The 14,503-nt window shown below is 41.0% G+C and overlaps 2 protein-coding genes across 8 annotated transcripts in view; both read right to left on the bottom strand.

Annotated features, from left to right (window-relative positions):
• LOC135101331 (mitochondrial adenyl nucleotide antiporter SLC25A23-like) overlaps positions 1–2,690 on the bottom strand; it is a 33,806-nt gene extending 31,116 nt beyond the window's left edge. The window contains exon 1 of one of the 2 annotated variants that reach the window (XM_064005172.1): positions 2,325–2,690. In XM_064005172.1, the coding sequence (XP_063861242.1) occupies positions 2,325–2,516 (192 nt within the window). In that variant the 5' untranslated portion in view covers positions 2,517–2,690. The remainder of the gene's footprint in view (positions 1–2,324) is intronic. The other variant, XM_064005171.1, reaches the window with a different exon arrangement.
• A 1,544-nt stretch (positions 2,691–4,234) lies between these two features.
• LOC135101328 (low-density lipoprotein receptor-related protein 8-like) lies at positions 4,235–13,335 on the bottom strand. Of its 6 annotated transcripts, none has more exons than XM_064005167.1 (8): positions 11,089–13,335; positions 8,830–9,042; positions 8,241–8,382; positions 7,736–7,892; positions 7,257–7,397; positions 6,069–6,258; positions 5,464–5,575; positions 4,235–5,298 (listed from the first exon to the last, which is right to left on the bottom strand). In XM_064005167.1, exons 2-7 carry the CDS (start codon positions 8,863–8,865, stop codon positions 5,540–5,542), a joined length of 702 nt encoding a protein of 233 aa, XP_063861237.1. In that variant the 5' UTR covers positions 8,866–9,042; positions 11,089–13,335; the 3' UTR covers positions 4,235–5,298; positions 5,464–5,539. The 6 variants fall into 6 exon arrangements, with proteins under 6 accessions (XP_063861237.1, XP_063861235.1, XP_063861239.1 ...); XM_064005165.1 differs by having other exon boundaries at positions 11,100–13,335; XM_064005169.1 differs by having other exon boundaries at positions 11,110–13,335.
• Between the last annotated feature and the right edge of the window lie 1,168 nt (positions 13,336–14,503).

Raw genomic sequence — 14,503 nt, 5'->3', positions numbered from 1 at the left:
GAGAGAGAGAGAGAGAGAGAGAGAGAGAGAGAGAGAGAGAGAGAGAGAGAGAGAGAGAGAGAGAGAGAGAGAGAGAGAGAGAGAGAGAATTATGATCCCAAGCTCATTGATGGTGACACCTCTTAACATAATACAACTCAACCAGGGAGGTGAACACTCCTGCCCTGCTGTGGGTGCATAAGGAGTTTGTGTGTACATGTAGATCTTACTGCAGCAGTTCAGAAATAGCTCCCACAGAAAGATGGTAAACAGTTAAGGTAAACTTTTGAACACTGTGCCCTTATTCTGTGTTTTATCTTACTATAACTGTTACAGGAAAGGAGAATTAAATACCTCAGCAACCTATTCTGTCTTCCCTACTGGAATTCTTCTGCTGGATATTTTCAGGGCAAAGGACATTGATGTGAGAAGCAAAAAGTAGGATGTAACTTATGATTCATCACAAGTGCAATAATGGACTTCCATGGTGGCAGATGGGGGTTTTATGAGTTTGTCATTGACTGATGGTTTTATTGTAAGAAAAAAAAATCCCATGAAAGAGAAAGAAAGGGAGTCATATAATTTAGTTTATAAGAATATGAGTTTTTATAGTACATATCTGTATATTTCAGTTGAATAAGTTCACTAATCGATGTCAAAATATACCGAGTAACAAAATCTCTCTCTCTCTCTCTCTCTCTCTCTCTCTCTCTCTCTCTCTCTCTCTCTCTCTCTTGTTTCCCTATCTGGTTTCCCTAGTGTATTAAGGCTAGGACTGTCTCTCCTAATGAAAGACTTTAGTTTTGCCATTCTGAGAACCATTACATTGAGTGGATGCCTTTCTTGTCCTCTGACCATGACCAGGATTGGAACCCATGTGCTTGAGCACCCCTTGCCCCCAAAGCACTGAACCATGGCAAAACCACCACGACATGAAGTTTCAGACATGTGAACATAGACAGATGGTGAACTGGCAAGAGGCAAAACCTTTGACATCTCCTGTTGTGGTGAACTAGCAAGAGGCAAAACATTTGATACCCTCATGTTGTCTATGTTGAATTCAGCAGTGACCTGATGTATAGAAAAAAATATAAATAAATAAATAAATAAATAAAAAATAAATAAATAAATAAAAATCTTAGAACCTGGTCTAGATGTCTAAGGCACTGTCCTTTATTCCTCTGTGTCAGGGATTCAATCTTTAGTCCCAGTGCTTCTCTGAGGAAAAAAATTATCTCACCTTCAGATCAGCTTCTATGTGCATCTGTGATGCTCCAATAAGGGGCATGACACTCTGGCTGCCCCTTCACAAGGCTATTCTTTCATTCTTATCTCTCAAGTATTGCAAGCCATGAGACATTACATATATACAATATTAAATAGGACATGTAGGGCAAATATTGTGGTGAGGTCAAGGATCCAAGCTGTTGTAATGAATTATACTTGAGAAATGTGTGTGTGGTCATGACAAGAATGAATGGTGGCAGTACAAGTAGTGTGTACGACAGATCTGACAGGCCAAGTAAGGAAGAAAAGGAATGTGAAGAGATTAAAGAATCAGACACAACATCCTGACGAAAAGAAAGAAATAAGTGAGTTAACTTAGAGAATATTTTGTGAATACAATATGGCAGATACAGCAGATGTAAGGGGAGAATATACAGAGAAATGGGAGAACAGCAGGTACTAAAATGTGACAGAAATTAGTAATGTGTCAGAGAAAAAGAGAGAGAGGAGGAGAACAGAGCAGCATCCAGCTTCTCACTGGACCTAGTGCAATTTTAACCTTGTATTCAATTACTGTTGAGGCAAAAAATCTGGCAACCTTGGAACCTTGACAAAAACAAGGAAACACAAGGATAAACGTAGACCACTAGTGCCCACTGACATAATACTAGATATGAGATATATATTCACAGAAAAAGGGAGATAAGTAAAAATTGTACACCTAAAACATATACAGTGACCTTGAATGAGAAGAATGTAGGGAAGCACAAGGAATAGATGTAGTCTTCTGTAGGTGTCCACTGCCAGAGTACCTGACATATTGAGAAAGATAAAACAAGATAAAGACCATACCATACACGACCTTGAAATACGTATAGGGTATGCATACAAGTTCATTTAGTGCCAGCCATATACAGATAAATATACAGGTAAGGAGTAAAACAACCAGGTGAGATACTGCGAGTATACACTATGCCATACACAACGACCATGAAGATTAATATTGAATCCAAGGACACGAATAAAATGTGACATCTGGCAGCGGTCACTCCCTGAGATAGACGGAGAGAGGCAGGGAGTGAAGCGTCAGCACCAATCACCAAGTAGTCTGCACCCACCTCAGCAGCGCCGGGCACCTGAGGGAGGCTGAGTCGCTTAAGTCCTTCTGAGAGGTCGCGGACGTCTATTCTGCCGTCTCCATTCATGTCCAGCTGATGGAAGAGAGAGCCAAGCCGCTCCTCCTCCTCGCTGGGGGCCTCATAGGCGTGGTGGTAGTATGGACGGTCATTCTCATGGCCCTTGCCCTGCATTGTGACTGGCGCGCACACACATACACACACACATATACACGGCTGCCACTGTCAACACGTCCTCTTCCCACAACTCCCCATAGCAGACTACAGCTGGGAGAATATAAACGCCTGAATACTCCGTTCAGCGCCAGTGATCAGAATGCCTTTGCTTCTCAGGTAGTGACTAGTAGTAATTGTCTTCAAAGGCCCCAGGGATGTCAAGTCTGGTTCTCAAAAGTGCTTTTTTTTTTTTTTGCCCTACTCGTGATGCAGGGTTATTGCTAATTCTTTATAAGAGCAGTGAAAATCTCTTGGAAAGTTCTATTACATCCAGGACACGCCTGAACCCTTCAAAAGGCGGGTCCTGAATCGTATGATATTTGAATCTGAATGCTTATAACGCGGCATATCGTGGTTTCCAATGCAAAATGAGAGATATTTTAATTCATTTGTTGTTCTAGGAAGTGTTGATGCAATCCCAAGTTGTCTTTTTTCATATCGTAAACAAAAATAACGAGACTGTTGAGATGTATGTGGTAATGACAGGGACTGCGTTAATCTCGTTAGGACCAGTTTGAGAGCTTCTAATAGACACTCCTAGGCTTTGTTGGTAAGTCTATTTTCCAAGACTACTGAAATATACGTCATGGGTGTGTAGGGAAAAAAAAAATAAACGCACGAGGGCGTATCTCTCTCTCTCTCTCTCTCTCTCTCTCTCTCAAGCATAAAGTGATTGAGAAATATTTAGTAGTAGTAGTAGTACTAGTAGTAGAGAGAGAGATGGGGGGAGACGGTTATCGATACTGGTACTCATTTTCATTAGGTTAATCATATTTCCTTTCATATGTTTCTAAATAATAAGAGTGTATGTATGTAAGCATGTAAGACTGCATGTATTTCAGATGAAAGGAGATGCAGGATGCCACACTAGGGAATTTAGCTAACAGGCAATTATCTATTATATTCCTTATCCCTGTGAAGACACTGCCCTGAGGTGAGGCTCCATAAACGTTTGTCAGTTGTGAACTCTAGGGATTGCTAATACGCTCCTTGCCCTCCTCAGAGTCCTCTCCAGAGTAGGTCACAAGCCCATCCAAAACCCTTCACGACTATGTCACCGGTGTGAGCTGTGTGAGTGTGTGGACAGTCGGTGATAATATGTTTGTATTAAGTGTGCCTGCGTGTGCTCTCTCTCTCTCTCTCTCTCTCTCTCTCTCTCTCTCTCTCTCTGTGTGTGTGTGTGTGTGTGTGTGCTTCATATTGTGTATTTATAGTGTCATGAATATTTCGGTGAGAGAGAGAGAGTCAGATCAATTAACTAATGTGTGTGTGTGTGCGTATATATATATATATATATATATATATATATATATATATATATATATATATATATATATATATATATATATATATATATATATATATATATATTAGTTAATCTTTCTCTTTCTATTTGATGACCCCAGACAAGTAGAACTATTTATAATTAACTGCTTTCAATGTTGGTGTGTTTAAATTCCCTCAGTTTGTTTTACGAGTCAGAACTTGGAGAAATATTCATATAACAATCTTGTGCAACTCAATTTAACACCACTAGTATTTTGATACACTTGTATATTTTGGCTTCATATGACCTTAGTTGTTGTAGTGCCATGCAAGAAAAATTTTTAATAATTTCACTTCACCTGCAATCCAGTTCTTCTGCATCACTTTCAACTGATATGAAAACAAATCAACACATTTCGCATTTTTATTATATCAATAAATAAGGTGTTGCCATTAGAAAAACATAGAAGTATCACTCACAAGCTATCATATCACTAGATATAAAAATAAATACAGGTAACAAAACCTGCAGCACGTGACAAGACATTGGCCAGAAACGTAAGTTAAGTGTTGCATTGAAAGACACATTTGTCACCTATGTGTCACATCATCTTATGATACACTTGACAAAACCTTTGTGCTTTACCTGATAAAAAAAAAAAAAAAAAAACATTTGTGATCTAGACTTGAGACACAGCAGAAAACAGATTCTTCTGCTCACCAATTCTTGCCACCTCACAAAGCCACATGCAATGCTGTCCTTGTATGGACGTCACACCTTGCAAGAGGAACAGAAACACTCATCTACTAGCCTTAAGAACTACTCACTAATCTACAGTCATGACACAGCCACAAGACATCTACAGACCAATGGTTGGTGTGACTAGTCGACAAGCTGCTTATAGCCCATCATTATGAAAACAGCCTCTCGTAACAAGGAATATTATCTTCACGTGTTTCAGCTGTGATCTCATTGGTCAATTTCAGCATGGAGTGAATATACTGGTCATTTGGTCCTTAACACCTGAACGACCATGATGGTTAACAGGAATGAAGAGTGAAGATCAGAGGAATCATGTCCCAAGGTTACTTTCCTCTCTTGGTCTACAATTTCTTCTTTTAAGTACTACATACATATATACACTGTAAATTCATGTCACAATGTTATGCACAACTTCTACATATTACTGTCTTTTGCAGGTGTAAATAGGGTACTGCAAAAAAAACCCACTTTACATCTACAAATCTGTCTACATAACCTACAAATGGTATATAAAATACACTACACCAGTAATGAAGATTTGTGGCCAATCTTCAATACTTCTTTGGTACATCTCTGAGAATCCACCCTTCTCCTCCTGTCCCTTTGACCACACCTGCAGTAGTAGTCTTGCCTGTTCTCTATTTTGTACGCTCAATCCAAAGGACTGCACCTCCACTTCCCTCTCCTCTATGGTGTTAGTAGTAACAAATCCTGAAAAAATAACATAAAAGAGCATTATAATGGTGCTGATAGTACTGAATCCTAAAAAAAATTACAAAAAAGACCTCAAAACCTTTGTACTGAGACCACTAGAACAAATATAAATAATGCAGACACAGACAGATAAAGGTAAAAAGTGCAAACCACACTACTCACATCATGGTCAATCAACACTTTATTCTGGGTGTTGCTGTAGTCATACTACTGTGGGAGGAGCACAATGCCATCCTGCTCAATAGTATAGCAACTTCAAGAGCCCACCCAGCAGCTGTGTAGTGAACATATTGCAGATAAGTAATGGTAAATATAAAGAGCATGAGGGATCACTAGTGGAATATTCTCAGTGTGACATGAATAACTTGTAAGGTATTTGATGTCTGGTAGATATGTGTTGAGAAACGGCCAATGTAGATGTTTTGTAAAGGCAGGAGAGAATAAAAAGATCCACTACCAGATTAGTACCGGGAAATGATCTGGTTGTGAGGGGTAATAATAATAATGTATGCAATATTTAAGTGACAAAATGATACATGAGTTTCAACATGGCTAAGGTTAAGTATGTATCTATCTATATACTAGACTGGTAGTCTAACATGGGATGACCTAGACAAAGCATCACACACACACACAATCATTCACACTCTTAGCCCTGTTAGCTGCTGGTGGAAAGTTTCACTACACCTCAGCTTAGACACAGTACATCCATACACATCCATAGCAAGACCCCACAACATAAGGGAGTAAAGGTTTAGTTCACTCACTCCAACAGCACGGTCAAGAACTACCAGGGAGTCCAGAACAACACCTAGCATCATGCCAGCTTGGGGATTCAACACTTCAATCACCATCTTCTGACTACTGCTGGTGCTGCTGCTGGGTGAACCAAACACTGGCAAAGGGAGGAGTCCTGCAAGCAGAGTATCCACCATTGTTGCATCCTCATTGTTATCACTGGGGAGAGACAATAACAGTGGTATCTGGAAATGATGAGGTTTTGTGATGATGTGTGTTTAAAGGCTATTTGTTTATGCTTGTGCTGAGGAAATAGGAGTGTAAGGTAAGAATCAAGGGAAGTGTTTATGTATGTGGGAAAGAATTATTATGAGTAAAAGAATACCTCCACCTATCATCCCCAGTTAAAGCTCACTAGTTCATATAACAATTCATGAAACTCACATATCAGTTTATGGAAATGACACTCTCATATATCAGTTCCTCTAAGTTATAGACATGAATCTCACTACACTTCATGACATAATCACTCTGGGCAATTGTGTACATGTAATGGCTGTGCTTACCATCAATACAAGTAATTCTGTCGAGGAAGACTGAGAAGTTATTGCCACAGATACACAGATTTTCCCTGAGAGGTGTGGACACGTGGGCCTCACATACGTTCTCCCCCAAGGGTGGGTTTACTGGTGGTAAATGTGGGTGACTCAAGACCCCCCCCCCCAAGTTGTGAAAAGTCAGAGGTCTGGAGAACAAGACCCAAAGGTACTTAAACCACAAAAGAGACAGACAAACCTTACCTATATTTAAGGAAAGTGCTCTTTTCTGGACTCATTTTAGTACAAATAGAAATCGATGAATATAGGTCTTTTTAAGTCTAAATCCCCATCAGAACTCAAGTGCCTCATACAACAGAGACAACTGATGATATAAACAAAGTAGGAAAACCATCCAATTCAAGATCCAAGTGTCTGTGGGACTGAGGAGGTGAAAAGAGACTCACCTATCAATGGCATTCACAGTAGTGGCACGAGGAAGGTCCAGTTTATCAGTCACAATGGTGCAAGTCCAGTAGCCATCCCAGGAAATCATCTGGAGCTTGTTTGCCGAGATGTCTATGAAGTAAATGTTCCCATGGATCCAGACTGCAAGACCATCCACTGTCATCTCATTCTTCTCCACCAGCACTTAAGGAGTCTGGGCTGCTCTTGACTCACCTCTTGATCTTCTTGTCCTTGTTGTCACAGCAAATGATCTGGTTGGTTTTGTAGTGGAAGTTGAAAGCAGTGGTTCTCCTGGCATCCTTGACAAGGGTGGTCACTTCTCCATCCTTCAGTCTCAGGATCCAAATGTCGTATCTGCAGCCAAAGAAAATTATTAGAGAAAGTGCACGTGTAATTATAGGTCTCCTCCTCTTTCTTTAATTAAATGAAATGAAAGCAAAGTTAAAGGTGTAACTAAAAACAATTAAATAAAATTCTTGAAAAACCTAAAAAAGTAATTGTGTTAAAAGTAGCCAGGACAAGACTCCAGGACATTTAAGAATACCCCTAGAATATCTAAAGAGTCCCCTTCTTGCTTGGGGTTACAGGGATTTACATTATCTGGGAGGATATGAAGTAAGAATCCCAATGTTTAAGAAAGTCCCAGAATACCCAAAAAAGTCCCATCCATTGCTTGAAGTTACTTGCATTACCTATGGCAGATGAGATAGGGATTGCCAGAATCAGCCTTGCAGTGTGTGTAGTTGGAAGAGTCACAACAGTAGCCAGGCTGACTGGAGCAGTGAAAGCCACCAGTGGTGTTAGTGCAATACTGGGAGCAGGACCTGGGTGCCACACACTCATCAATGTCTGTGGCAGAAAATTACACCTTCAGGAACACAGATTTGGTGGTAGGTTTAGAAGAGAGGTTAAAGAAAGGAGATCTACAAGAATGAGATTTGTACTCATAAGAAATGCATATGACAAGCCTAAATTATACTAAATCTTAAAGAGTATCCTTTCTGCACATCACTGTATACAAATGTGGATGACAGATCTTAATCATACTCATGAGACAAAATCCTTGTTTGAATATCCCAAGAATAATAAAAACACCCTTGGAAACCCCATTAACTTCCTCTTTACACTGTCAGATGTAGAGATGAAGGGCCAAGATGTTTGAGAATACAGACTAAAGAGTGACAGTCATGTCCTCACCTTCACAGTTAAACTTCTTGAATCTGTAAGCTGGCTGGCACTGGCAGAAGTAGTACAGCTTCTGAGTTTTGAAGCAGAGGTGCTCACACCCACCATTCTTCTCCCAGCACTCAACAATGCCACACAGCTGCACCAATTCATCCTGTCACAAGGAAGGCATTTCGTTCAGTACTGTCTGGATGTAATGTTGTATACTGTTACTCTCTACATGATGCTATTGAGAGTTTACTTGTCAATCAAAATCTACACTAGTGTTAGTTGACTGGCACCAATATGTTTAATTCAGTTTGGGGTAACATTTTTCAGAAACAACGAATTCAATGGAGTTACTTAATGGCAATATCTTCTGTCCTAGACAAACCTCTAAACAAGTTCAAAAGTCTAGTATGAAACAAACAAAGGGGATTAAAGTCTAGACTGAGTGAATGAGTGACATAAGCAAAGAAGTCTCCATCTCGCCATAACTGCAAAATAACATCAACTCACCAACAACAGAATGCAAGAAAATCTACAAATCTAGTATGAAACAATGAAGGAGATGAGGACTTGAATGACTGAGTGAGTAACATAAGCAAGGCAGTCTCCTCACCTCTCCACTACTGCAGCCATTGATGCCGTCACACATGCACTGCTTCTGGATGCACTTCCCGCCAGTTTCTTCAGTTCCCCCTGACAGTCTCTTATGCAGTTTCCATCAGCACTGTCCAGCACCCAGATAAGGCTGTCAGTGCATTCAAAAAAGTTTCACCAGTAGGTCTGGCAGGAGGACATACCTCCAGTGTCCCAGATATTCAGCTTGTAACTGTTGAGCAAATAGATTGAGCTTGTACTACCTAGTGAGGATTTTATTTATTTATTTATTTATCTATTTTTTTTTTTTTTTTATGTAAGAGGAGCACTGGCCTAGGATGACAAAAGGAATGGGAAAAAAAGGTCCACTAAGGTGCTAGTCCCTAAAATAGATTCAGTTTGTATGTACTACTGAGGACAGAATCAGCTACCTGCCAGGAAAACAAATTCAGCTTATTTCTATTCGGGGACACATTCACATATACTAACTGAAAACAAATTCTTTCCTGTAACTACCAAAGACACAAATCCAACTTTACTTACATTGTAAACAGAATCAATCTTGCATTTACTAGGAACACACATTCATATTGTTCTAGTGGGAATACATATTTATCTCATACCAACTGGGAATGCAGCTCTAGATTTTTTTTTTTTTTTTTTTATGTAGGAAGGACACTGGCCAAGGGCAACAAAAATCCAATAAAAAAATGCCCATTGAAATGCCATTCCCATAAAAGGGTCAAAGCAGTGGTCAAAAATTGATGGATAAGTGTCTTGAAACTTCCCTCTTGAAGGAATTCAAGTCATAGGAAGGTGGAAATACAGAAGCAGGCAGGGAGTTCCAGAGTTTACCAGAGAAAGGGATGAATGATTGAGAATACTGGTTAACTCTTGCATTAGAGAGGTGGACAGAATAGGGGTGAGAGAAAGAAGAAAGTCTTGTGCAGCAAGGCCGCGGGAGGAGGGGAGGCATGCAGTTAGCAAGATCAGAAGAGCAGTTAGCATGAAAATAGCGGAAGAAGACAGCTAGATATGCAACATTGCAGCGGTGAGAGAGAGGCTGAAGACAGTCAGTTAGAGGAGAGGAGTTGATGAGACGAAAGGCTTTTGATTCCACCCTGTCTAGAAGAGCAGTACGAGTGGAACCCCCCCCCGAAGACATGTGAAGCTACTCCATACATGGACGGATAAGGCCCTTGTACAGAGTTAGCAGTCTCAGAACACCTAACTTCATAGAAGCTGTTTTAGCTAGAGATGAGAAGTGAAGTTTCCAGTTCAGATTATAAGTAAAGGACAGACCGGGGATGTTCAGTGTAGAAGCGGGGGACAGTTGAGTGTCATTGAAGAGGAGATTGCATGTATTCAGGACACAATTTAGTTTATATTGGAGACTAATTCAGCTTATATCTATTTAGAACACAACAGCAATTGAGCATTCACAAACTGATGAGGTTCTGGTGTTTAGGTTACATTATTTGGGTTACTGGGGGGCGTGAGTGGCCAAAATACCTCAAAACACACTCACAACACGCCAAGACATTCACAAAGTTCACCCAAACGCACCCAAACCACACTGAAAACATCCTTAAATACAACAAAACTCACCCAAACACACACACACACACACACACACACACACACACACACACACACACAAAAAAAAAAAAAAATCAAAACACCCCAAAACACACTCAAAATATCCTTAACAGAATTCACCCAGACACATTCAAGACATTCAAAACGCAGCTAAATATGGCAAAACTCATTGAATCACAACTAAAACACACTTAAAACATCCAAAAGACTCAAAATATACTCACAAAACTCAATCAAAACATATTAATCATCCCAAACATCTCACCACCTCAAAATACCCAAAAAACTCACCGAAACATATCCAAATCACACTAAAAAAAACATCCAAAACACTCAAAATACCCTGATATACCCACAAAGCTCGCCCAAGATAACCAAAATACACTAAAAACATCCAAAACACACCCCAAAACACTCCACACCACCTTAGAATACCAAAAAAATTCACCCAAACAAACAAAACACTCTCAACACCCCAAACTCGTCAAAAAAAAAAAAAAAAAAAAAACACCCAAAAACACTCAAAACATCCAAAGGGCATCCATAACACCCCCAAAATTCATTCAAACACACCAACACCACTGAATACGCCCCAACACCACTGAATACACACCATACACTCAAATACTCAAAAGATCCCACACCCAAACTTAGAAAAAATAAATAAATAAATAAACACCCAAAACAAACTCATAGTAACTCGATCTTGATCTTGATGTTGATGGTATAGGTGGCACAGGATCACTCCTGAGCCAGGCCTTTGGATCGGCAACTCCTGTAGAAGGGGGAAAAAAGAGAAACGAACAGCAGCCTCTGTCCTAATTGTTCATACACCTGGCACGCCACATTCTCTCCAGAAACTCTTTCACCGCCTCAATCATCCTTTCATTCGCCTCTCTACACAGTCCCAGCAACAACACCATCCATTCCTTTCCTGTCTTCACTCTTTCATTCCTATCATGCCCTAACTCAGTCAGTATCACTTGCATCATCTCATACCTGTCTCTGGCATACTTCACACACTCCAGCACCACATGTTCCACCGTCTCATCCTCTCCCATGTCACACATCTGGCACACTTTGCTGCGGGACTCAGACCACCTGTAACTCCTTGCATTCACATCCATACACTGCCCTCGCTCGGAAGAGATCACCGCCCAGGCTTCCATCATACCACCTTTCATACCTCGGGGCCTCTTTTTCCTTGTACCATTCCAGGGTCTTCTTTCTTTCCATCTCATTCTTCCATTCATCCAGTCCCACACATTTCACTTCTTTGTCTATCTCATTCTTCCATTTTCTCACATCCCATTCGGCTCCCACTCTGCCTCCTCTTGTTACCACCCATTCACGCTCATTTTGATTCCTCCCAGCCATTCTTATCGCCCACACAACTTGCAATCCATTCCTGTCTGTCATTCTCATGCATCTCTTCCTCCATTTGCTTCCACTTGCATTCCACAGGTACACCTTCCTTGCTATTCTTGCATCATCCATTCTCTCAAGCCTAATCTTGTACCTAAGTGTGGCTTTTGTGAGTCTTTCTCTAAAGGTGCTCCATCCCATGTCACCTCTCAAGGCTTCAACTGCTGTGCACCTCGGTGCACTCAGTGCCATCCTTGCTACTCTATTCTGGCCCACTTCTAACTTATCAATTTCACTTTCATTCCATGCAATCACATCCATACCATACATTATACATGGCACAGCCACACTCTTCCACACTTCTTTCAACACATCATACTTGCTCTCATCCTTGCCGCGCTTCCCAATCGACCTACCCACTGGTTTACCATACTTATCTTTTCACTCTTTGCCTTTGCACACCCACTAGGACTCATCCACATCCCTAAGTACTTGTATTCTTGCACCTGTCTCAACTCATTCTCTCCAAGTCTCCATACCACATTACTTTCATCCTCTGACCTATTCACAATCATTACTTTGCTTTTCTCACTGCTAAACCTTACTTCAAAGTCTTTACCATAGCCATCCTCTACATCCAACAAACTTTGAAGCTCATCTGCCGATTCACTCATAACAACTACGTCATCTGCATAAAGGAGCACACATACTTTATCATTCACCACACTTATCCTTACATTCATTCTTCTCATCCTGGCTGCTAGCTCCTCTGTATACAGGCTAAAAAGGGTTGGTGATAATATACAGCCCTGCCTAACTCCTCTCTCACTCTTCACCCAGTCTGTTTCTATGTCTCCTAGTCTGTATCTAGCTCTTGTGTCCACATACATACTTTGCACTATGTTAACTATCTTTGCACTCAATCCAATCTTTTCTAAGACTCTACCTAGCATTTCTCTGTTCACTGTATCATAAGCTTTCTCTTTATCCAGAAAACCTAGGTACAATTTACCCCCATCCTTCTTTTTCTTCTCAATCATTTCATTCACCACAAACATATTGTCCTCAGCTCTCCTATCCCTACGAAAACCATTCTGTTCTTCACCAGCACTCCAGCTCTCTCAATCCATTTACACAGTCTCTCATTCAACACTGCATTGAAAACTTTACCTATTGTACTCACTAATGCAATTGGCCTGTAGTTCTTCAACTCATTCTTACTCTTAAATCCTCCCTTATGCAACAGACACACTCGGCTCTCATTCCACTTTCTTGGGACTCTCTCTTCATCCCACACTCGGTTGAATAACTCAGTCATTCTGTCTATCACTACCTTCCCACCATTCTTGTAGAACTCATAGGGTATATCATCTGGACCTGCTGCCTTGCCATTCTTCTGCCTTCTCACACACCTCTCCACTTCCTCCCTACTGATTCTTTCATCCAGTTCATCTGCATTCTTCCTTTCCAGTGTTACACATCCTTCTCTCACACTAAACATCTCACCTACCTCACCTACTTCTTCCCAGAACCCTTTGATCGCCTCCCTGATTCCCTCCTTCTCTGTTATAACTACACCCTCCACTTTTAGACTCCACACCAACACTGCCTGACATATTCTCACCTCTTATGAACTTGTACCATTCACGGCCACCTTCCATACCTTTCTCCCTTAAAGATTGGATCACACTCCTTTCACTCTTCACTTTAGCATTCATTATCATTCGTCTTGTCAACCATTGCTGCTTCACATACTCTGCCCATGCATTCTGATACTCATTCTCTGCCTCATGGCTTTCATGCCTCTTTTTCCTCAGCCATCTACACTGTCTACTCATTCTCTTTTGCTCCTTCCTAGCCGCTCTGATATCATCATTCCACCAAGATTTACATACATTCTTTCTTCTACCTACTCTCACAAGCCCTATCTAGTTCTCAGCAGCACCCCTCACGTCCTCAACCAGTTTCTCATTCAGATGCTCCACTTCATGCACACTTTTGTCGTCCCAGCTTCTCTCACTCAGATCAACCTGAAAGTTCTCCCACCCTACATCTCTCAGTCTCCACTTCTTTTTCTTACTTGCCACTTTCACTTCATTCCCACCCTGCATCAAGCACTCCACAACCAGCATGTTGTGATCAGACACAATATCAACCAAACCATCCTCATCTATCCACATATGCGACACAATTTCACGCATTCTTCCATTCACCAACACGTAGTCAATTGCCGATTGCTGCTCTCTTGCACTCCAAGTCACACGCTCCTCAGCCAAAGTAACATTCAGATTTTCAAGCTCCAGTTCATCAACAAACTCTCCAAGCATTTCACCATTCCTGTTTACCTGTTCCCCCAGAATTCCCACATGTGCATTCATGTCACCCGTAACTAGCACTCTCTCCTCTCCATGCTCTCTCACAACTTTCTTAAGTATGTCATACATCCTCCTATTTTCCCTCTTCTCTTTCGCCCATGACAGTCATGTACGCTACCACCAGTACCACCTTCTCTGGTCTGCCACGACCATCCATGCATTCCACTCTGACTGCAAGCACATCCTCACTACTTGTACACTTCCCCACATCAATCTCCTCTACTTTCAGTCTCAGTGAGCCCAACTAAGTCGTACCTCCACTCCCTGAGCTCCTTGCATACATCCTCAAACTTGCCCACACCCCATCCTCTCACATTCATGCAGCCAATCTTCACACATTTACTTGCCTGGTTA

Source organism: Scylla paramamosain, chromosome 6 (genome assembly GCF_035594125.1).
Source record: "Scylla paramamosain isolate STU-SP2022 chromosome 6, ASM3559412v1, whole genome shotgun sequence".
NCBI lineage: Eukaryota > Metazoa > Arthropoda > Malacostraca > Decapoda > Portunidae > Scylla > Scylla paramamosain.
Note: the sequence above shows the minus strand (reverse complement) of the source record. Positions and strands in the feature narration are given on the sequence as shown.

Coding starts and splice junctions, on each gene's coding strand:
- LOC135101328 (XM_064005167.1), bottom strand. CDS start 8,865: ATGTGTGACGGCATCAATGGCTGCAGTAGTGGAGAG. Junction 7,398..7,735: donor CCCTATCTCATCTGCCATAG/GTAATGCAAGTA, acceptor CTTTGGCTGCAG/ATACGACATTTGGATCCTGA. Junction 6,259..7,256: donor AAGGACAAGAAGATCAAGAG/GTGAGTCAAGAG, acceptor GTCTCTCCCCAG/TGATAACAATGAGGATGCAA.